Here is a 23317-nt window from a genome sequence, read left to right on the forward strand (position 1 = left end):
ACATCTTGGATTTCAGGTTTTCAGATTAGCGATGTGCAACTTGTACCTCTAAACCATTGCATCTCACGTTTTAAACAAAACAAATAAAAACCAACCTTAACCAGTTTCTCAGGAGAAACATTCACATATATTAATATATCCTTGTGCTTGCTTATTTTTGTGTATGTGTGTACATGGGATTTACCATTAACTTATATATCTTCTTTTACTAAAGAGCCCTAAATGCTGTATCAGTTTTGCCCTGTTACTCAAAAGTGGCACTTAGGGCCATTTAAAGCTTGACATATCTGAGCCGTAAGTTTCAGAGTGCCTTGCCTGCAAGGCAAACTCCCTGAGGACAGGGGCTTCATCTGTGCTATTTTCTATTGTATTGCTGGTACTTAGGGCTTGGCATGTAATCCATGCATGTTAGTTAGATGCATGGCTTATAAAGTCAACCAGTGTTTTCCAAGCAACCTCTGCAAAGCTCAGCCCCAGGTAGGTGAGGAGCTCATCTCACACCATCCCACAAACCCTGGTCATGGCACCACATGCCACATGACATTGACCATTCACCCATTGTTCTCCGGTGCTAGTTGCTAGTCTCTGGGCTTCTGAGATCACAAACCATACCTAATCTGGTGTGCAGCCCCTATGCCTTGGGAATGCCTGGTACTTATGAGCTGATTGTTTGTTGACATGAACTAATTAGAGCATAGTCTCTGGTGAGAGAATCTGTTTCCTGAAATGGTAAATCTAATCTAAACTATACAACAGAAGGTATAACCTGTCAGCCCTTTGTAATGTTTACAAGGTTTCATACTTGGGATAGAATATGAAGTGATTCAATGTTATGTTTTTCCCCCCTGGATAGGATAAAGATGGAAAACCACTGCTGCCAAAAGAGCCCAAGGAACAGCTTCCAGTAAGCAAACCAGTTTTCTCTGAGTATATCTCCTTCCTTTGGCCCTGGTTGTTAATTCAGGAAGGATATAGCCTTCCTCTTAGTGAGTTGATCAGCATGTAAATAGTGACATCATTTTGAAGAGGAGACAAATGACAGTGGTGTTTGTTGATACATTTCCTGGTTCTTACAGCCCATGAGTGACGACTTCCTTCTTGATGCTCTGTCTGAGGACTTCTCCGGTCCCGCAAGCACTTCATCTCTTGTAAGTCTGGAACTCTTGGTTTTCTTTCTTTTAGGGTAAATTAATTCCAAAAATAAATGGCAACTTGTGACTTAGAGTCTGAGTTGGGACCTGAGGAAACTCACAAAATTAATGGCCCTCAATCCACTGTGGCCATTAAAAACGTGTCACCCCATGAAATAAAGTCCCAACACAGTGGATGTTTTCAGCAGTCTAATTGGACCAATGAGCATGTACTATATCAAGTACCCCTATGAAAATAAAATTTAAATTTGAGTTTATCCAAAATTACTTCTCAGGCTACTTTACTTGTTATTTCTACAATTTATCATTTCCCAAATTGCCTCCTCAGAAAATTTAGCTCCATGTGTAATAGTCCCTCAAAGGGAATTCTGTTACTACAAAGTCTGGACAATGTTGGGTAATGTTAAGCAGATTTCCCTACTGTAGGATTTTTAGGGCTTTTTATATGCAAATATATATTGTTAAGTCTGTTAGATTTCCCAAACTTATACAGCTGCAGAACCTTTTCACGTGGGGTCTGGGTTATCTATTTACTTGAAACCCAGTTTTTAAACCACTGAATGTAGTGTTGGCAGTCAGCTGGAAAACAAATTAACAGATTCCTGTGTGGAGAATGGCATGGAAAATATCAGAATATAAATATATTTATAGACAGAATGAGTGACAACTGGAAGAAATAATGATTCCTTGGAGTCGCCTGAAGTTGTTGCTCTTGCTGAAGTGATAAACCCTTCAAAGAAGGGCTTGCTAACTAGAGCACGCTCCTCGTGACACCCCTATAAAAGCACCACACTGTTCATTCACCCCATCCCATGACCTTCCTCTCATCCTCCTCCAAGCAATTGCACATCCCAGAGAGGCACTCCAGCCCTGATTTAGAAACTGAAAGATACAGGGAAGAAAACCCATGAGTAGTATCCCAGGAATGTGGAACCATGCCATAGCAGTGACGCAGAACACCTGAACAAACTGGGAACAAGACTTGAATGTCCCTCCTCACCCTGACTATCATTATTATTATTACAATAGTTAGGGGTTTCTTTCTCTTAGAAACTTAAAGATTTGGAAAAAGTAGCAATGAACTTATATGTACCCCTTCTACCTACCCAAAGGTGGACAGCAGTGAAATGATTAGATCAAGCAACAATTTAAAAAAAAAAAATCTTACTCTTAGGAAATTAACAATCTAGCAAAGAAAAAAAATTATTAGTGTCAACAATATAATTAGTAAAGTAGAAAAAAGTGATTATGATAAGCAAATAATCAAAACAGAAAATTATTTAGAGAAATATCCCAAGAACTTTGGAGGAAAAATATATACTGGCTCATTAATATTCAAATATTTTAAAAAGTAGCTACTGTACATACCATGCTCTTTAATCATAATAAAATAGAACAGAAATTATATTTAAAAAGAAAAATTTTAAAATATTCACCTAATAATATTGAAATCAAATTCATAATAGACTGTTAAAAAAAACAAGGATAAGACATTATAAATAAAAATCTTTGAGTAGCAGCCAAAGCAGTATTCATGAGACACATTTATTGTCATAAACACCTTCAACAATAATAGAGAAAAACAGAAACTTAATGTCAATACAATGTAGTGGTACATCAAACAGAAACAATCAAATAATTGTCCACATAACAGGTATATTTGCAATTTTACATATATTTATGTTATAAATAAAAACCTTAAAAAAATAGGCAACCCCTTAATGTGTTAAAGAGTATTTAGTTTTAAGAATCAATATTCAATATCATGCTAGAGGAATTTCCTTACAAACAGAAACTATGAAAAGTTTAGTTTATTGTCACTTATAGTTAATGTTGCATGGAAGAATCATTAACAACACATAAAAAGGAAATGACAAACATTAAAAAGGAACACTTTAATACATTTGTAGATATCACTATTTGTAGATAACATTAGGTATATGCTATGTATATTAACAACAGATTAGAATATATAATTAATATGAGATACCAGATCTATGTAAAGAAAACTTCAAAAGGAGAAATGATTAGAAAAATAAGGACACGAAGAAACTGAAACCCCTACATTAAGACAGTTTAAATGTATCATAAAAAGAATGATAATTCTTGCAAGTCATTTTATAAGCTAATTTTTTAATTAAAATAGCAATAAGGTAGTTTCTATAACTCAAAACTACTTAAAAATATATTTGCACAATGTATAAAATATGAAAAAATATTAAAGTATTTTTCAGTATTTTTAGGGCAGATTAATCCAGCTAAACACTAGGATATGTTACACAGTCATAATAAATAGAAAATACAGTACTGATTCAGAACACAACTCATAGGTCAATGCAAAACAAATTTGAAACAGATATAAATGATAGACTTAGTATTTTTAAAAAGTGAAAAAATTATTCCTTTCATGTAGTTTCAGATTAAATAATATATATAGATACAGCTTTGCAAAGCAAATTTCCAGATCATAGATTATTCCATAATTGGTATTAAAAGGCTTAAATAATGAGTCAATAAAATATTCAGTTTAAGAAGTAACAATAGAAATAAATATTTTATTATGTTATTTTTATTTGACAGTTGTAATAGAAGCAAAGATTTCCCATAACTAAAAATGAATTTTATTTAATCTGTTGCATTTTAGATTACCTAAGATAGTACATTCTAAAATGTCTTCATAGGGTATCAATTGACATTAAGTATCTTATATTTATCTAAATTAGTTTATATAATGTCTGGTAATATTGTATATTATGCTGAAGTAACTTTCTTAAAATTAGTATCTCTTTAATATTCTTTTCCCCATCTTTTGGTAAAATTTGCTATTTTCTTTTTCTCAAAATAAAGTACCCATAATTGGAGCTACCGAAAAGTTCTGGATTTATTTCTGGTTTTCCATCAACAGTTATACCTAAAGTTTTGTCAAATTAAGGGGAGTATTTGAATATGAAGTAAATATGCATATTTTAAAAATTATTTCAGAAAGGTTCTAGAATAATATTCAACATTGAGAAAGGATAATAAAATTGAAACTTCATACTATATACCACAATATATTATACAAACAACAATAGCACATTTTATACCTATATTATCAGAAATAAAAATATGTGATAAAAATCTAGTTCTGACAAACAAGGCCCTGGGGGGGAGGAAGTCATTGCTTAATTTCTAGCAACTTTCGAGAGCGCAGTTTGGCAGAATATAGCCAACATCATAAAAAGACCCACTTCTAGAACTTATTCAAAGCAATTTTTTAAAAAGCTGAAAAACTGTAATTAACCTAAATGTACAACAGGAAATGTGTGAACTGTATTGAACAATATTTAGAATAATAAATGAGTATGAAATAGAGATAGGAAATTATATAAAAAATACTATAGAGAAGGAAGTAGAATAAAAATGGCTTTTAAGATTATATGTTCCTATGAGACTATTTGGATCAAGAGAACAAACCGTGCTGTAGCTATCTTAAGAGTTGTATTTAAGTGATGGCATTGTGGGCATAATTTTATACACAACATGTCACTGATAAAAAATTTTTTTAATAAAAGGAATTCGAAGAGGCTAAACTTTCTGCTGTCATCTCTGACGTGGTTTCCCAAACCCCAGCTTCAACCACTCACTCTGGAGCCCCACCCCGTGACACTTCGGTAAGCAACATACCGTATTTGAGAGAGAAATATTTGTTTTTGCAGCAGCAGCAACTACAAGAAAGAAAATAGGGCACCTGCTTAGAGCAAATGAAAATAGACTAAATTGTTAGGAAGATGAGGCACCTGTTTCAGAAGCACTAAGACTGGTGATTTAGGGAGATGGCAGAGACTAACTTTGAAATGATGAAATGAAACAATATATGTGAAAGTATTTAACACAGTTGAGGAGCTTAATATTATCGTCACTTTATTAGAACTGAAAGTGCCATAATGTGCATCATATCTGTATTTGAAGTACTAGATTTCAAAAAATTCTTTAGCTTTCCTGATAATTGATTTTCTCCTTTATATTTTTCCTAATACATGCTGTAATTTACTACCCATTATTTAACCTCAAAGTTTATTTTATGGAATTCTTGTGTGTGAACATCTCAAAATGTTTTTTTTTTTTTACAAACATATCATGGAATAGCACTGTTTTCCTCCCATTCACACCAGTTAAATTTTGTCCATTTCCTGTTGCTAGCAATAGGGAAACCTCAGCAGCAATGTTGTTTTAATTATTTACATGTTCTGAGGAAAGGCTATGGGACCAAAGCTTTTCCAGACTTCTTTGATTAATTACCTGTGTAGTACCAAATTATACATTATCGAGGAGACCACAGCACATCAAAAGATAAAGGGATTGCCTTAAACCAGATCCCCCTCTCCTTTGGTCGAGAACAGTGCCTCGTTTGCTAGAAGGAGATGAAGTAGCTTTAGTGAAGTCAGCTATGTTTCCATTCCTTTTGATGTAGCATCAAAGCATACTTAGTGCCGTAGTCTGAGATGCTGATGAATTTTCATCCTGTTGGGTCAGCCTCAAGATCATCTGAAAATATCCAGAGGCACAGATGACAAAGCCCAGACGAGGCTGTGGATAGCTCCACCATTAGCAGCTATAATCCTGGGCTCTAATGAAGCACTTACAATCAGTAAAATGCCCTGTGGTGTGTGTGTGTGTGTGTGTGTGTGTGTGTGTCTGTGTCTCCAAACATACCCACAAGATGAAAGCACCTATGCAACAGAAAGGAAGACTCACTGATGACCAGGCTGCCATTCACACTCCCGTTCTTAACACTCTAACACTCGGGCCAGAGGTTCTGCCCCTTTGGAGGCTGTTAGTAAACATTAGCAATCAAAAAGCTTTTGCCTTTAACAAGTAGGTTTTAAGAATGACACTTCTCTCATCACTTTGTCCATCAGAAAGTCTTGTTTTAGTTAATATTTTATTTGAGATATCACTAAACTAGGCATAAAACGTTAAACAAATAAATAGTCAACTAAGCCATCAGGATTCATGGGAGCTTTCTTTGATGGGGGTATTAGACTGTCACCAGCAGTGTTACATACACTGAAAGCATCTTAAGACATATTGTCAAAGAGCTGTATAATAAAATCACCCCAACAGGAAAAGCTGCTTCAGGAGGAAATGGACGATCGTGGATATGACTGAGCGTGACAGGGGAAAGCTTTGTGTGTTGTCAGTCCCAAGACCTGGGTTCCGTTCACTATTTAACAGTATGTCTTCAAGCAACCGACTTAGCTTCCCTGCGCTTGCTTTCTGCCTCCAAAAAAACCCTGCTTAGTTTACTGGTTTACTCAGGGTCATTGTGGGCATCAAATAAAACTGGGTAATGTACATGCAAACACCTTGAAAATCATTTGGAAAGTTCTGTATGGTGTAGGACAGAGCTCAGCATGGTGTCTTGCACAGTGTAGATGTTAAACACATTTTAATTGAATTCATATAGAGATTGAAGTCAATATTTTGAATGCACTATGTTGAAAAATATTTTGAAAAAACTTCTCAGGACTTCACTGTAATAATATTAATGTACAGCGTCCTAAGTGCTAACTTACAAGTACTGTTTTAAATGCCTGTTCAATCACTTATTCTTCTCAGCAACCTAGAAGTATAGGTACTATTATTATTCACACTTCATAGTCAAGGAAATTGACGCTCAGAGGGATTAAATAACCCATGAGCTTCCTATGAAGCTTCCTGAAGGTGAAGAGAGAGAGAGATTCCCCACCAGTTCAGAAAGTCTTTGAAGTCTTTTGAGTCCCCTCGTCCCCAGTGTGGCAGAGAAGCCCCTTCCACTCTCATGACACTGTCTCTGGGGTTTCCTGGTCTAGGAAGTATCGAGATGGCAGTGCTGGGCTCCACGGCTTCCCACCCTCTATGTTTTGTCATGCTGTGCTGTGTGAGATGCACCCTTCAGCATCTGGTCTTAGAGCACACCCACAAAACCAAAGGAACCCTCAAAATCCTGCTTCCTCACCATCTGACATCTGTGGATGCTATTTTCACATCCAATCTTCTGATCATGTTTAATTTCTAAATGAAAGGAATGTGATTGGTTCATTTACTTCTGGACCCTTTAAGTGGCCTCTAGGTCACCTGCTGGGGTGTGGCCCCTGACACTACCACTAAGGCTCCTTAAGCTGGTGGGACCTTCACCAGGAGATGGCAGAGTGGGTAGAAGGTGTTGGACCCCAACCCTGGCAGGGTGACAGGTGCCACTGCTCCTCCCTGATCTTCCACTCTCAGCCTTCTCTCTCTGACCCTGTCTGTCCCCTGCCCCACCCCCAGATGTCTCTCTCTTCTCTGCCCCTCTCTGCCCCCTGAGCTATCCCCAGATGTCTTTCTCTTCTTTGACCCTCTCTGCCCGCTGTGCGACCCCCAGATGTCTTTCTCTTTAAAGGAAACAGGTCCTCTCCTGAAAAGATGGGGTTCCCAGGCTGGTTTGCCTCTGATACAGTTCGGCTAACCACTGACTCATGCAGAATGATTTACTTTTTAGCAGAGTGACAAAGAACTCGACGATGCCTTGGATAAACTCTCTGACAGTCTAGGACAGAGGCAGCCTGACCCTGATGAGAACAAACCAATGGAGGATAAAGTAAAGGTAGAAAAAAATCCATTAATAAGTGAAATTTTAATCCTTGGGTCTTGGTTCTATCATTGTCATAGGAATATTGATGGGAACTTAAACTCTATTTGAAAAATAGAATTATAATGATATAGAAAAATAAATCTGAACTCCAGTGGAGGGGGAGGCCCCTGCATCTGTGAGAAAAGACCAGCCAAGCCTCACCGAGGTGGGGATGCTGGGGGTAGGCACAGCTTGCTCAGTGGCAGCTTTGCTCCCTGCAACGCAAGCGCCAGGGCGCCCACTCAGGTGAGCGATTGTCCTCACCCTTCAGCAGTGCTTATAAATAGGCAAAGTTGTAAATGTTACCTAAGTGCCAAGGTCCAGTGGCCTGATTCTTCTACTTGAAAAGTGAAACTCATACATTAAAAAAAAAGATATTTTATGCCCTTGGGTTTTATCTCCTAACATGGTTTCTGAGGATGATTATTTAGCCATTTATTTCAATTTAAAATACAGATAGAAGATTCACAGATAGGGATTGACATATAGAAGAAGCATATGTGTTTACATTTTTTTTCGCCAACTAGTAGTCTGTTGAAGTCTTCGTGTTGTTCTGCTGCTTAAAAAATAAAACCAGACCATATGCTTTGCTTCATAAATGTATACTAAATGCTGAATGTGGCATTTTAGAATGTATTTTCTAAGTGAAGGAGGAAATGAATGTTAATTAATCTGCTCACTGTTAATAGGAAAAATCTAAAGCTGAACACAGAGACAAGCTTGGAGAAAGAGATGACACTATCCCACCTGAATACAGACATCTCCTGGATGGTGATGGGAAGGTAAACTGAGGCAAAAACCTAGCTCAGATTTGTTACAAAGCTTTTTAAATTCAAACCGCCCTTGAAATAAATAGAAGCTGCACCTTTTACAATTGCATAAGAACATGTCATGACTGACTGCTTTTAATGTGCCCCCAGAGCTGATGAACAGGCTGTCTGGAATTCTATAAATATCAATTTGAGCCAATATCATTTGATATTCATATGCTGGGCTCTGTGGTATGAACAGGGTTGACTAATGTTCAGTCACTCACTGATGTTCAAGAGTGATCCAAGAGAGGTACATAGACGGATTCTCTTTTGCAGGAAAGGCTATAAAAATGTCCAAGGCAATGGAATTTCAAAGGAATTTCCTCTGTGTAAGGAAAGCAGAAAAGGAGCTAGTGTTGGAATAATTAATAGCGCAAATAAATAAGGCAGCTCCAAGACTTGGGATCTCCCTTTGCTCTACAACAACACTGGCACTACTGAAAGTGAACACAGGCAAAATGATAGTCTCAATCGCAAGTCCAGTTTCTGTGTCCAAAAGTCCTAGCTTTTGTCTCCAACGTGGGAACCAGTTCTTCTTAGGTCAACACGGCCTGCTTCCCCCTCCCCTCTCCTCCCTGCCCCTGTCCTATTCAGCTCCTACTTTCAAGTCACTTAGATAAATAACCCTTTGCAGGCCTGTTCATCAAATAAAAACAAGAAAGAGCAAATTATATCCTTCTCTTTCTGTACTGATTCCCTTGGAGGGTAAGACAACTCTCTAGTTTGAACAGCAGTGGCGGCCGCAGTGTCTCCAACAGGAATCAATTCTCCTTGCTCTTGCTTTGGGTTTGCCTCCAGATAGCATCCTGCATCCTGCTGGAGTCCTCCCCGCTCTGATAGTACCACCATGCCCTGTATTCACTGGGAAATGTATTATTTAATGCCCTTGCCTTCCAAGATGGGAGAATCCCTGATGAATTTCAAAGTGTAATGAGCTATAGCAAATAAGACGTAAAAACACCAGTAACTTTTTGTAACATTTGAAGTAGGATTATAAATGATAGCACATGATGGCAGAAAGTTTCTAAATAGTGTTTCTTTCACTTCCAGGGCCAGACTCTTTCTTAAATTTCCCCCAAGTCTATTAAGTGGGTAGAAGAGTAGTAATTAAGCAAAGCTGGTGAAGAAATAGTAGGGACCCAGGTTTATCAGTTATTGCAAATCTGTACTCTGATTTATCCAAGTCAAGTCATTGATAAGAGATCCTGTTACATACTAAGCCTAAGTAAACCTTTACAAAGATTTATGTTTAATCCATAGTCTGCCTTGTTTTTAAGGACAAATCTGTGAAGCCACCTACAAAGAAATCAAAGGAGTCGAAGGTAATTACCATAGTAGCATGTTTCTATTTAAAAAAAATAAATAAATAAACTAGCCATGGCTTTATTTTGCATTTTAAAAAACTAAAATGTACTGGATGCCTACCCTGAGCTTGCTTGGTACTATGACAAGGCATGCATATAAATGTGTGTCTATTAATGACCTCTCATTTAGTCCTCACTAAAACCCTTTCAGGTAGGCAGTACCATTTTCCAGGTGAGAAAACTGAGGCTCAGGGAACACCAAGCAACTTGTATCAGAGTAAAAGAAAATAAAGCTGTCAAGATTTCATGTTTTACTATCTCCTTTACAATGCATTGTTAGTTTAAAAAAAAAAAAAAAAGTCAGCAACTTCTTTTTTATAAACATCTTTTATTTTTAAGTGATGTGGGAAAATGCCCCATTTAGCATTTTGCCTTGTGCTGCTTCTCTGATGGTTATTTCTGTTGATATCTCAGAAAACTGCAGATGACAAAGACCCCATTGATGCCCTCTCAGGAGATTTTGACAGCTGTCCCTCAACTACAGAGACCTCACAGAACACAGCAAAGGTACTGTGCTTATTCATATCGATTTTCTTTGAAATATATATGTATGCACATAAATATAATTTTTAAACTATAGAATGAATCAAATGATACCACAGAGAACCTGAAAATAGAGAAAGAAAAAAATATCTATACTTTCACTACCTCCAAAACAATATTATTTGGTATATTTCCTTTGCCTTTTTCCATATGTATGTTTTATATAATTATACTTGTCCATTTATAAAACATTGCTTAATGTTATTTCATAAATGTTTGTCATGTCGCTTTATAATTTCCATAGCCATCATTTTTGATTGCCACACTACGTGGTTGTGTGACAATAAAGCTAGGTCTGTGTCCATTTAAAATGAGAGCAGTCCCTAACCATACCAGGCCCTCCATGCTCACCTGCCTCTGGAGTTTCCTACCCTTTCTGCTCGGCCCAACTGGTTGACGCTTCCTCATTGCTCAGGGCACCGCTCAAGGATCAGCTCCTTCAGGGAGACTGTCTTGTCTTAGCCCTTCTCCCTCCCCAGGCCAAGGTGACAGGCCTCTCTTCCATGCCCTCCTTGCACTCTGGTTACCTGTCAGCGCATGTGTATCACACCACTGAGCTGTCGCCTTACACGGTAGCGATGTGTCCTTTTCCTCTGTGCTCAGCGTTCAACTGCCCGGTGCTTAGGCGCTCAAAGCTTGCCATTAAAAGCAAATGAAAAACCACTGCGCAATTCAACAAGTGTGGGGCATTTTACCTATAAACTTCTCTCTCTCTCTCTCTCTCTCTCTCTCTTGTAAATCAAACAGAAGGAAAAGTGAAATGAGTGCCTTCACTCTGATTTTTCATTTAATTCTGCATATCTCAGTTTGCCATTGTTTTGGGCTGTTCGTAAGCATAGCTCCCAATCACTGAATTGCCAGTCCTCCCATATTGGGTTATTTACTTTCTAGACCACCTCAGCATCCTATTTCTCACTCCAGGTAACTCCCATATAACGCCTTTTTTGTGAATGGACTGTATTTTTATATGTATCATGCTCCAGCTTTCTGGGGTTATTTCCATTGTTACATTTCTCCTCCATAGCACTGAACAGTGTCTTGCTTTTGCTCTGTTGGCACCTAGAAGCCACTCCCAATAGAGACAAGCTCGTTTTATTTTTTTCCAGTTGATTTTGGTTTTTTGTTTTTTAAATAAATTTTATTGTATATATTTGAGGTTTACAACATGACCTTATGGGATACATATAGCTGGTAAAATGGTTACTACAGTGACGCAGATTAACATATCTATCTCACATAGTGTTTTTGTGACAACAGTGGCTAAAATCTACTTATTTAACAAAAATCTCTAATACAATACAATTTTATTAACTTTAGTTCTGTTGCATATTAGATCTCTAAACTTGTTCATCCTACATCTCTATTTTCTTTCCTTTGACTTTCATCTCCCTGTGCTCATCCTCTCCACCCCGTTTCACATTCTGCGTATTTGAGCTTTTCTCGTATATATATTCCACACATAAGTGAGATCATACAGTATTTCTCTTTCTGTGCCTGGCTTATTTCACCTAGCATGATGTCCTCCAGGTCCATCCATGTTGTGGCAAATGGCAGGCTCTCCTTTTTTAAAGCTGAGTAATATTCTGTTGTGTGTATATATACTGCACACTTTCTTTATCCATTCATCTGTTGATGGACATTTAGGTTGTGTCCATATCTTGGCTATTGTGAATAATGCTGCAGTGAGCATGGGAGTGCAGATATCTTTATGAGGTGATAATTTCATCATCTTTTGGTATATAACAAGAAGAGAGGTTGCTGGGTCATATAGTAGTTCTGTTTTCATTTCTTTAGGAACTTCCATACTGTTTTCCATAATGGCTGCACCAATCTACATTCCTACCAACAATGTATGAGAGTTCCCTTTTCTACACACCCTCACCGACATTTGTTATCCCATAGATAAGCTCCGTTTTGATGAGCAAAATAAGGTCTGGGTGAATCATGCATCACGGAAATTGGCAGAGCATCAGTGTAACCCACACTTCCCTCATTTTTATCCTTTTTACCTCCTGCTTTAACACTCCTGTGTACATTCACCATTGTTCAAAAAATCATGACTAAGCCTAGGTGGGGTGGCTTATGCCTATAATTCCAGCACTTTGGGAGGTCGAGGCAGGAGGATCCCTTGAGCCCAGGAGTTTGACGTTACAGTGAACTGTGATGGCACCTCTGCACTCTAGGCTTGCACTGTGACCCAGGGTAGTCTCCTCCGCTCCAAAAAAAAAATCATGACTAAAACACCCAAAGTCTTCCATTATTTAATTAAACTAGAGATCTCCAGGCTAGAAAGAATAGTCTGCATTAATTTGATTGTAGCCAGCAGTTAATTGCTAGGTAGATTGATAGTAGTAATAGCCTTATTACATCTCCTTTGCTTTAGGATAAGAGCAAGAAGACCACTTCCAGCTCCAAAGCACCCAAGAATGGAGGTAAAGCAAAGGATTCAGCAAAGGTAAACAGAGCAGTAAATATACTACACATTAGTTTAGCAATTACATGGAGTGGGGTTTATCACTTTAGGCATTTAATGTCTTACTGGAATCTATTTAGAATAAAGGGTTTTGTAAATCACTATTCCATAGCATACCTTGCTAAAGAAATTGAGTTTTTAAAGATAAAGATATACACACACACACAATCTTAAAGTAACTGGTACTTTAAAAATCTAAATGAATGTTCTTAACACAACTCAAGTTCCCTGTGTTTCCTGCCCTTATTAAAATACCACCAGATGTGGTATGTGGTCTATATAAACTTTAGGACATAGAAGTTGGGAGCTTTCTATTATTAAAATTACTCAAGCTGTGGTCAGAAATGGAAGTTGAATCAGACAATTCCAAGAACATCTGATTCAAGTGATTATTATTATTACTATGATCCCCGGACTACAATGGGAAATTGAAGTGTGGCTTTAAAAACAATAGTCCAGTTGTATCAAAGCTCTTAATAAAAACAAGATATTGAAATCTTCCTACAGTAGATTCCATTAAAGGGTAAAAAAACATAATGGCATAACTGTCAATTATCAATGCTATCTCAGGTTAAATACTTATTTAACTTCAGTTATACAAAGTACTTTATCAGCTCTTTAACAAATAATAGCACAACAACCCCATGTGACGAGTGAGTAGCTGGCCAGCCATGCTCCCAAGTACAGGATAAGGATGGATTGCTGTAAACACTGCTATCCAAGAACACCCATGCACTTTTTTTTTTTTTTTTTTTTTTTACCTACCCTGGCCTTTAAAAAAAAAAAAAAAAAGTTTAAGAAATTTAGGATCGCTTAACGTTATTTTTAGCTCATAAACTTGAGGGGAAAGAACTCATAGTGTTTTGGCCAAATGAAGAAAAACTTTGAAAAGACCATCTTATTTTCCCCCACTGACTGCCATCCTTCATCCCTTTAATTCTGAGAACCCCCTCTCCTCATAAACTACCTCTGGTGGATCAGTTTTCTTAATCCAGAAAAGAAAGAGCTCACTGATGGTTTTGCTTTTCCTTTTAGACAACAGAGGAAACTTCCAGGCCAAAAACTGATGAAAAAAATACAAGTTAAAGTTTACACTCTTTGGTAAGTTGAATGTAGACAGTCATTTAAATGTAAATTTACATTTAAATGAATGTGTAAATGGAGACAACTATACCTTCTACCAACGTATGTGTTATAGTAAGAGAAACAAAGTCCACCCCTTGTGTATTCCATCCCCTCTCTATACTATGGGCATGAAATGCAAATTGCAAAATTTACAGAGTAATCAATCATTCTCTGAAAAGCACTAAATGGGATGATTGTGCTATTGGAATGTTTAAAAACCATAATCTTATAATTAAGAGCTTTTTAAAATATTAAGCCAGACACTTAAAGAAAATGACTATCTAAGGCTAGTTGAATCTTTGAAATCCAATGCTCATGACTGCACGTTATTAAGGCAAAACAAAATTAGCATGTTACAACTTAGCAAAATGTCCTTAAGCATTCTTATTACCCAAAATACCAACATGTGGTAGGGTAGGAAGAAGTTTAGGGTCTAGGGGAAATTACAGGGTTTTTTGAAACAAGGGCAAAGGGAAAGATTGGCCACTTTTATTTGTCTTAATTTTGTAAAGTACTATGTTTGATTCTAATTTATGGTGACTAAAGAAATCCAATAGATGAAGGAATCTGAGATCCATCTTAAGAGCTGGGTCCTTATCTTAATCTTCAGAGATGGGAGGTCTTACTCTAAGCCTTCAAAAGCATACAACCACTTACTGACCAAAGCCTAAAGGAAATCAAAATGAAGGCTACATTGGGTTCAGCTCTCTCAGCACGATCCATTTTTATTTCCTATAAAGAGGGAGGTAAACTAAGAACTACTGTAAATATTTCTGCCCAAAATTTAAAAAAAGATTTCTATTTAATAATCCACTCTCATGTTTACATATAGTAAATTTCTTCTTATTGTCTGTTATACAATGCTTGCACTAAATGGTATATTTACTGTGCTTATAACAATAAGATTACATATCAAATGGTTCACTGGATTTTTTATTTGAATTTCTCAAGGTATCTGCATATAATCTTCAGCTGGTGAATGGTGACTTGAAGAACAAAAAGCTTTGGCAACAGAGAACAATTTTTCTGGGTGGCTGCTAGACAGTGATATTTTGACATCCTAAACATTGGTTTGTTGTTCTTTTCCAGAAAAAAAAATGAATTTGTCTGGTTCACCTGTGTTATTGTACTGCGTCTTGATGAACTTTGAATTTTTTTTAAATTGCCTTTGGTTGGGAGAGAAAGGAAGCTTTATATTTGTAATAAATATATTTGATAAAGTTTCATAAAGCAACACCAAAAAAAAAAAAACTTTGCAAACTTTTGCACATTCTACACACAGTGCCTGTAAATCTCATTAGTATTTTCAGTTTGCACTTCATTTTTTTGTTAGCATTTGGAAAACAATGCTTTAAACATTTTTCAATGTTCTGATTTCTCATTACCCCCTTTCCTCTTGGGCTTTTGAACTGTATTTGATTTTTTTGGAGTTAATGTTTATAAGTCAAACATAAAATATTGTACATTGGGCACATATCTCCTCTTGGGCTGCTGCTAATAAATTAATAATAGATAACCTGGAAAAACCAGGAAGCACCGAACCCTTTCCAGTTTGAACTCTTCTTTGCCAGGTATGAGGACTTCTGTACCTTATAGTGAACACAAAACATAATGAACCTTGAATCAAATCAAGTCAGCAAAAGAGCAAAATATAGGCTAGAAAAGTCACTGTGTAGCAAGTTTTGAGAATAAGAAATAAAATCTAGTTCTTAGAATATTCATATGGCTTGAACTCTGTTGGTTTACCGAATTAAACTGTGCTTTCTATTTTCTATACGTAAAATCTGAGCAGCAAGTGTTTGCTTAGAGCCATTGCCACGTTAGTCTTTGCACTGTATAGCATCTGGCTTTATGGAAGTTAAGTTTACTAAATACAAAAAAATTCTGCTTTAAAAAAAAATACACGTATATCTGAAATTTAAAATCTGCTTTTCTCCCACAACAGTTTAAGAACTAGGCTCTGATGTCTTACAACTTTTGATGGTTTCTCAGATCTTTCTGAATGAATAGTTCATGAACATGGCACTGATATCATTGATGGAATTTTGGTAAATATTTAATTTCATCTATATTTTCTGGTAGTGAATGCAGGAAAAGATGTCAGGTACATAACATAAAACAGATCTGGAATTTGTTTCCAAAGAGCACAGCCTTCCTTAGCATCAGTTTAAAGCTTTTGTTAGGACTTAACTGACTTCACTAAAAACAGGTAATATGGCCAATACTGTCTAAATGGGGGGCAGGGCGGGGCGAGGCAAGCAAAAGTATAACACTGCTTATAAGGGCCTCAAAGTTTATTAGTACTCCCTAAAAATATTCTCTAAAAGTTACCTGTGGGATTTCAAAAACTGTTACCTGCCTAAAATGCTGTTTCTATCCCATCAGAGATACAATCATTCTATTTTTAAGGCAGTAACAACAACAACAACAAAACCCCACTTTTCCTGAGCAATTTTAACTATATATCTAATTCTCCCATTTGGGCAGAATAGGTGTTTGCTTTTTTGTTTGTTTAAACAAGAAAGACTTTGAAACCTTTGACATTGACACATGTGTTTACAAGGGTGTGGCTGCAGTATTACTAACATCCATGCATATATAGAAGTAATTTTTGAAGACATACCAAAATCCAGAGGTTTAAAAATCCCCGTAAAACATTTAAGGTACTCTGAATACATCTTTTTTTATGAGAAATGTCTTGGAGACGTGAGTGTTTGCTGGTAACTAACGATGACTGGAGTGAGCTGTGGGATCAAAAGCAACGGCCCTTTTTGATTATCTAATTAGAAAAAAAAAATCACAGATATCTGTTTAGAGGGAAGAAATTTTTTATTACCAAAAAGGTTTCTGCACACTGTTGTGGCAATATTGTATCTGTTTAGAAAATGGGCTTTTCCAAAAGCACGTGAAGATAGGTTCCTCAGGTGACCAAAACTGAAAGTCAGCATTTCCATGTTTCATTAATCAAGATATAAAATATAATTAAAGCAAAATATTTTACATTAAAATCCTGGCTGTTGTGTATGGTTTTTTTTAGAAGGAAAGTAGCCTCAGGTGGAAATTACCAGTGATTTCTGTTTTCATTTCTTAAACTGTTAAATATGCAATAAGTATAAAAATGGAATTGGAAATACATTTAAGTCCAGAAAAGTCACTCCATTCATACTGTATTAGAGCAACACATTTTGACTTTTTTTATATCATATTCCTTTATCTTGAAATTTTTGCCATATATTCAAAAAATTCATACATGACTTGAAAGCCAAAGAATACACTGTCCTCACTTAGGCAAATATAAGGAAATATTTTCCACTGCAATAGTATATTTATCATTTATTGGCAATAAGGGCCAATAATGAGTTATTTAGGAATTAAAAACTAGGCCAAATAAGGAACAGAGAGAGAAAATATCAACTCCCTACCTAAGGATCAACAGCTCTTTGGTACAACTTCAAATGAAAGGTCTTTCCTATAGACCTGAAAGCACTCTGCTTTTTCAGAAGAGATGCTGTATCAGTCAGGATCTCTGGGGAAAGAGATGACACTCAGAATTATCTAAGGAGGGTTCTATAAAAGGACTACAAACGTAAAGATGCAGGTGAGGCAAGGCATAAGGAAACCACAAAGACCATCAGGACCAGTGAAAGCCAGGCTCCCACCAAGGCCCCTAGTCCTGAAGGGGTGAGAGGAGGAAGCAGTGACCAGAACCCCGAGATGGAGAAGGCTGTGTGGAAATGAGGGCCACCTCTCAGGAGCTAAGCCCTTCCGCAGAGTCCAGCCCGAGGCCTCCTGCAAGGGAGCCAGGGAAGAAATACCTCCACCTGCTCCGTCCCCCGACCCCAGCTCCAACCTCCTGGGGTCCCCATTGACCAAAATCCAAAGGGCAAGGAAGACTGATGACTTGGACCTACCAGTCAGTCCCTGGGCAAGGAGCAAGGAAGAGAAGGGTGGACAGCAGATCTGGAGGGGTCAGTGGGAGAGCGTGGGCACAGCCCTAGTCCAGCTTCATCCGTGAGCCAGGCGTTCATTGTTCAGTAGTCTTCACGATTCAAAGTCTTTCAAGGAGACTGATGAAACAGCTTATGAATGACAAACAGTGTTCCAAACTCCATGCCCCACCTATGGGGCTTAAGCATAAAATATGAAAGGAGCATAAGTTACTTTATTCCTTCATGGTAAGGAACCCACCACTCGACTTTGTATCTTAGGACAATACGTGAAAATGTAACACGTGGTAGCAATAGCCCATTGATGAAAAAACTAACAGCCAATCTTTTCTTAGGAATAGTCAAACGAATCAGGAGTGGAAGGGCGAGGAAGTATCTTCAGCGGGAGCCAAAAGAGCCCTCTCTAGCTTGAAAACATTCACATCCAACAAAATTTTGGTGATTACAGATAAGAGGAACCTGGCCAGGAACAGTTGTCACAGCAGTTCCAGCTTTTCATTTTGCAGCCACACTCTGATTTTATCAAAATTCTTATCCATCCACCGTATGTTTTCTTCAATGGTTTCAATTGTTTGTTGGACACAACGGAGCTGAGAACCATTTTCTTTCAAAGAGCTGAAGAATCCTTTTACCTGGTGAAGACAAAATTGGGTTTTGTAAATTAATTTTATTACATTAAGCAAATGTAACTTCAGGCTCGTTAAAAGAAAACTGAAGCCAAGATTCCAACATTTGTCAAAATTCTATATAGAAGGCAGCCCCGGGTGTCTGGATATGATTATGTACACATAAACTTAAGCTCTATGAAATGAGCTCATACCTCATGATGTCAGGTTTTGTGTTTTTTTCTCTGCAGCTCTTTTATTTATTCACAGTCGCCAGGCTTTAAAAGACTTCACTGTTTACCATTTTATAATTAAGGTTTAATTGAGTGTGTCTACTTAACATGTATTCTGTTCTGTATACACAGATGCATACTTAATTTTTTTAAACGTGACATCTAAAAAGCAAAATGTGCAGAGTATCATCTTTGCCAAGCAAAACAGTTTAGCTCACATAAGTGCAGTGTTTCTCCACGGGCCTAGCCTTGTATGTTATTATCGGAACACTGTGGGGAATGGGCTTCTTAGCAAGTTACGGTGGTAAGAACCCAAACCTTGCCAATGTTTTTTATCCTAATCCACAATTCACGTAGTGTTCCCTCAAGATGAAATCCACATAGAGTTCCCCGTGATTTTAAAGAGATAAGAGACTCTTGGCTATCTCCCGAAAAATATCTTTGTTCTTGTTTCATCTCTGGGTATCTTAACCCCTTAACGTCACATGAGGAATAGGCTGGCTTTGCCACAGCAACGCCCACGGTGCTGTTCTCTTTCACTTTAAAGAGTTCTTAACCTCTTCTCATACAGTTTCACAGCATTAATCCATCCCTTTTTGATTTTGTCGTCAGGAAGCAGGCGTAGGCCAAGATGTATTATTTATTCAGCATGGCTTCCAGACAGCTAATTCCTTAAAATTCCATGTCATAAAACCACATAATCAGTTTAGGAATAAAGGGGAGAGTGGGAATAGGCTTTAGAAAGATCAAATTCCAATTTCTAATGATGCAGAGTTGTTTTAGAATTATATCTAAGTACAGTACGACTTTTCAGCGAGCTGAAGGCATGACCTCTGCTGTAGCCACCTGGAAAACGCTTCTCCTTCTCCACTGTCCTGCCTTCAGCTGTAGCTCAACCCCCCGTTTCATACTCTCAGAACGCAAGATTAATTCACAGTCAATTAAAACTCACTGTGGGTACTCAACAGTCAAACCACATCAATAATTTTACTAATTGCCCACATTATTTAGTTAGCCCTAAAGGACCCCATCATGATAGCACCACTAAAGCCAGCTGTTGACCCTTGCCCTTACCCTTTTCCTGACCCCAAACCGTCTCTTCTACCCTCATCTGCCTTGGAAATACAGCATCTCAACTGAATGTTGGATGCAAACCTGCCTCTTTGAGAACATTTTCTGTGCAAATAAGTGGCGCGATATAGGGATAGAAAAACAGGTTTATCCTCCCAACTTGTTTGACCTTGAGCAAATGACTTCACTTCTCTGGGACTCAGTCTTTTCATTTGTAAAATGGGGAGAATATCTACCCTGCAGAGCAGTGGTGAGGATATAGTTATATAATGTGGGTAAGTGCAGAACTCAACCTCAACAATTCATTCACCAATATTTACTCCGGTACCTATTGATCCCTCTGCTGTCATTACTGTCTAGACACTGAGGATGAGGCAGTGAATCAGGCAAGCACCCTGCCCTCATGGAGCTTACAGTCTACCTGGGGAAAGGGAGAGGCAGTAAATTATGATTACAATAAACATACCGCTGTGAAGAACATATGCTAAGCGTGTGATAGTAACTGGGGAGAGGGTGGCCTGCTTTAAACAGCATGGTAGGGGAAGGTGACATTTGAGCCGGAACCTCTAAAATATTAAATGAGCCTTTCTAGTGAAAAGCTAGGGAAAGAGCAAGCCAGGCAGAGAAAAGGAAAAGTGCAGAGGCTTAAAGACAGGAGAAACATCTGGTGGCTCGAGTGTTGTGAGACAGCGAACCAGGAGAGCCTGTGGGAACTGGCCGGAGAGGTCGGCAGAAGCTACGTCATCATGATCATGGACACGTGGGAAGGAGGGGTTTGGAATTTATTGCAAGAGCAGCAGACAGGGTTTCAAGAGGACCAGGTCAATCATGGGCTGGGCTGGTTTGCAGTGTTAAATGTGGGAAATGGTTTGCTGTGGGAACAGTGGCAAGTGGGAGGCCAGGCAAGAGATGAGAAAGGCCTGGATGAGTGTAAGGGCAGAGAGGAGAGGTGCAGAGATTCGGTGCACACGCTGGAGACAGGGCCAACAGGACTAGGGATAAATTAGATGTGAGGGGCAGGAAAGACTCAGGATGACCCCCACTTTTAAATGGCAGTAGGATGCTCTCCATTATGATAATATCTCGGGCTCTTTCATTTCCATGCCTTGCCTCAGGGTCTTTGCACATAACACTCTTCTAGATGTCTGCATTTCCTTCAACATCTTCTCAGATGTCTCCTAATCACTCTACACAACGTAGCAACATCCACCTACCCCGATCACTCTTTCTCCTTGCCTTATTCATCTGCAGAGCATGTAATTACTTGACATAGCTTAATTCATCTGTAATTGTCTGATTCCCCCAGTAGAATTTAAGCTCCATGAGAGCAGAGACTCTGTTTTTTTAATGTTGTAGCCACAGAACCTAAAACCATGTCTGGCATATAATAGGAATGTAATATATCTCGAATGCATCAATGAGACAACAAATGAACAAGTGAATGAATGAAATGTTCTGTTGCTATGGATCTGGTCTGTGGGCAGCCTTAAACAGGGCCTAATTGTCCCAAGTAATTTCTTTTTAAGTCCTAAACCTTTTAATGGCAGAGCTAAGACCTCTTCATGGGTTTAAGAAGAGGCATAGTTTTCACTAGTGTACTTGCAACTGATTTTTGCTTACGTCAATACCATGGCATCCAAAAACAACTTTTACATGACAAAATCTATTTCTAACTCATCACACCCCCAAAATGTTTTATCTACATATTTATTACCTAACTGTCACAAGTTTAAAAAGAAAGATTGTCTTTTTACCTCTTCAAGCCGTGTTCTTGTGGAGAATTGATTTGTTGTTCCCATTACCATGTGGGCTATGGAAGGTGAGCCAAGTTCAAACCTAGAAACCGAAATTATCAAAATATATTGTGAAATATTTATTCATTCAACATATATTTTTAAGGGCCTCATATATATAAAAGCATTTAGCTAAAAATTCGTTAGTTTTTAATTTTTTTTATTTCAGCATATTATGGGGTACACATGTTTAGGTTACATATATGGCCTTTGCCCCACCTGAGTCAGAGATTCAAACGTGTCCATCCCCCAGACAGTGCACACTACACCCATTAGGTGTGAATACACCCATCCCCTCCTCCCCCCACCACCTGCCCGACACCTAATGGATGTTATTGCTATATATGCACTTAAGTGCTGATCAGTTAATACCAATTTGATGGTGAGTACATGTGGTGCTTGTTTTTCCATTCTTGGGATACTTCGCTTAGTAGAATGGGCTCCAGCTCCATCCAGGATAATAGAAGAGGTGCTAGATTACCATTATTTTTGTGGCTGAGTAGATACCACATTTTATTAATCCACTCATGTATTTTTGGGCACTTGGGTATTAGTTTTTAAAATTAAATATCCAAAAGCAAATGATGGAGGTAGAAAGTGCTTCAAGAGCTACACAAAGGCAGAAGCAAACAAGCCAAAGTGCTAATGGAAGACGTGGGCTGAACTGTGAGGAGGAAGGCTTCAAGTCAGTCCATGGGTGCAGGAAGGGGTTATTCCAGATGGAATGGAAAATGTCCCTGTCCAGATTCATTGTTAGCATTGAATTAGAGTTTTATATTTTCTAAAGATATTTTAAGTACTTATAATGCCATCTTCAATAAAAAAAATCCCCTTAAACCATTATTGTTATTTTTATAAACAACAAACCTACAAGACAGTAAGGATATGGAGGGAACTTATCCAGTCCCAGCACAATTTTTGGTACTACTTACTTCTGTACAAGTTCATTCCAATTTTCCCTCAGAAACTGCCAGGCCAATGGATATCCTACTGGGTTTCTGCCAATGAGTGTAAGAATACCCGGAAACTCCTGGGTTTTTATTATATCTCCCTTAAAACTTTGATCTAGTAGCCTGGAAGGGTTAAGAGAAGAAATGTTAGCAATGAATAGCTGATGAAACAGTTATGAATGACTACAATAAAATAATTTGTGAAAGAGTAAAACCAGTCTACCAATAGTAAGGGCCAAAAGGATAAATAGAGAGCCAGAGTCCTGATAAACCCACGAGAGCTACATCACAATGAAAACTAATGTTTATACAGTGTTTTTAACACCCATTCTCATATATTTTCTCACTGGCTCAAAAGAATAGTTGAGGAAGAATATCTCTAGTAACTATTTCAAGTATGTTATCACTTTAAAGATACATAAATGTATGCTCCTTTAAATATTTTTCCTAACACCTAGTTCTTCCTAATTATTTGTCATTCTCATTAGATGTGTGCCCACTTGCAATAATGTTCCCAGCAGAATAGGCAATTCCTGGCCAAGATAACAAAAATAGATGCCAGAATGATCTAATCTAATTTAATTTCCCTTGGCCACAGGAACATGAATGAATGACT

General features: G+C 37.7%; 2 protein-coding genes across 9 annotated transcripts in view; one reads left to right on the top strand and one right to left on the bottom strand.

Moving 5' to 3' along the window:
- CAST (calpastatin) overlaps positions 1 to 16899 on the top strand; it is a 106956-nt gene extending 90057 nt beyond the window's left edge. For 6 of the 8 annotated variants that reach the window (XM_069492367.1, XM_069492365.1, XM_069492370.1 and 3 more), the window contains 10 exons: positions 854 to 904; positions 1077 to 1148; positions 4706 to 4804; positions 7654 to 7758; positions 8475 to 8567; positions 9875 to 9919; positions 10376 to 10468; positions 12888 to 12959; positions 14013 to 14078; positions 15054 to 16899. In XM_069492367.1, the coding sequence (XP_069348468.1) occupies positions 854 to 904; positions 1077 to 1148; positions 4706 to 4804; positions 7654 to 7758; positions 8475 to 8567; positions 9875 to 9919; positions 10376 to 10468; positions 12888 to 12959; positions 14013 to 14063 (681 nt within the window). In that variant the 3' untranslated portion in view covers positions 14064 to 14078; positions 15054 to 16899. The remainder of the gene's footprint in view (positions 1 to 853; positions 905 to 1076; positions 1149 to 4705; positions 4805 to 7653; positions 7759 to 8474; positions 8568 to 9874; positions 9920 to 10375; positions 10469 to 12887; positions 12960 to 14012; positions 14079 to 15053) is intronic. The other 2 variants (XM_069492366.1, XM_069492371.1) reach the window with 1 other exon arrangement.
- An 80-nt stretch (positions 16900 to 16979) lies between these two features.
- Positions 16980 to 23317, bottom strand: part of ERAP1 (endoplasmic reticulum aminopeptidase 1) — a 30706-nt gene continuing 24368 nt past the window's right edge. The window contains exons 17-19 of the mRNA XM_069492364.1: positions 22684 to 22824; positions 21713 to 21794; positions 16980 to 18681 (exon numbers count right to left, since the gene is read on the bottom strand). Coding sequence (XP_069348465.1) covers positions 18526 to 18681; positions 21713 to 21794; positions 22684 to 22824 — 379 coding nt within the window. The 3' untranslated portion in view covers positions 16980 to 18525. The remainder of the gene's footprint in view (positions 18682 to 21712; positions 21795 to 22683; positions 22825 to 23317) is intronic.

This window comes from Eulemur rufifrons, chromosome 17 (genome assembly GCF_041146395.1).
Source record: "Eulemur rufifrons isolate Redbay chromosome 17, OSU_ERuf_1, whole genome shotgun sequence".
NCBI classification, from domain to species: Eukaryota; Metazoa; Chordata; class Mammalia; order Primates; family Lemuridae; genus Eulemur; species Eulemur rufifrons.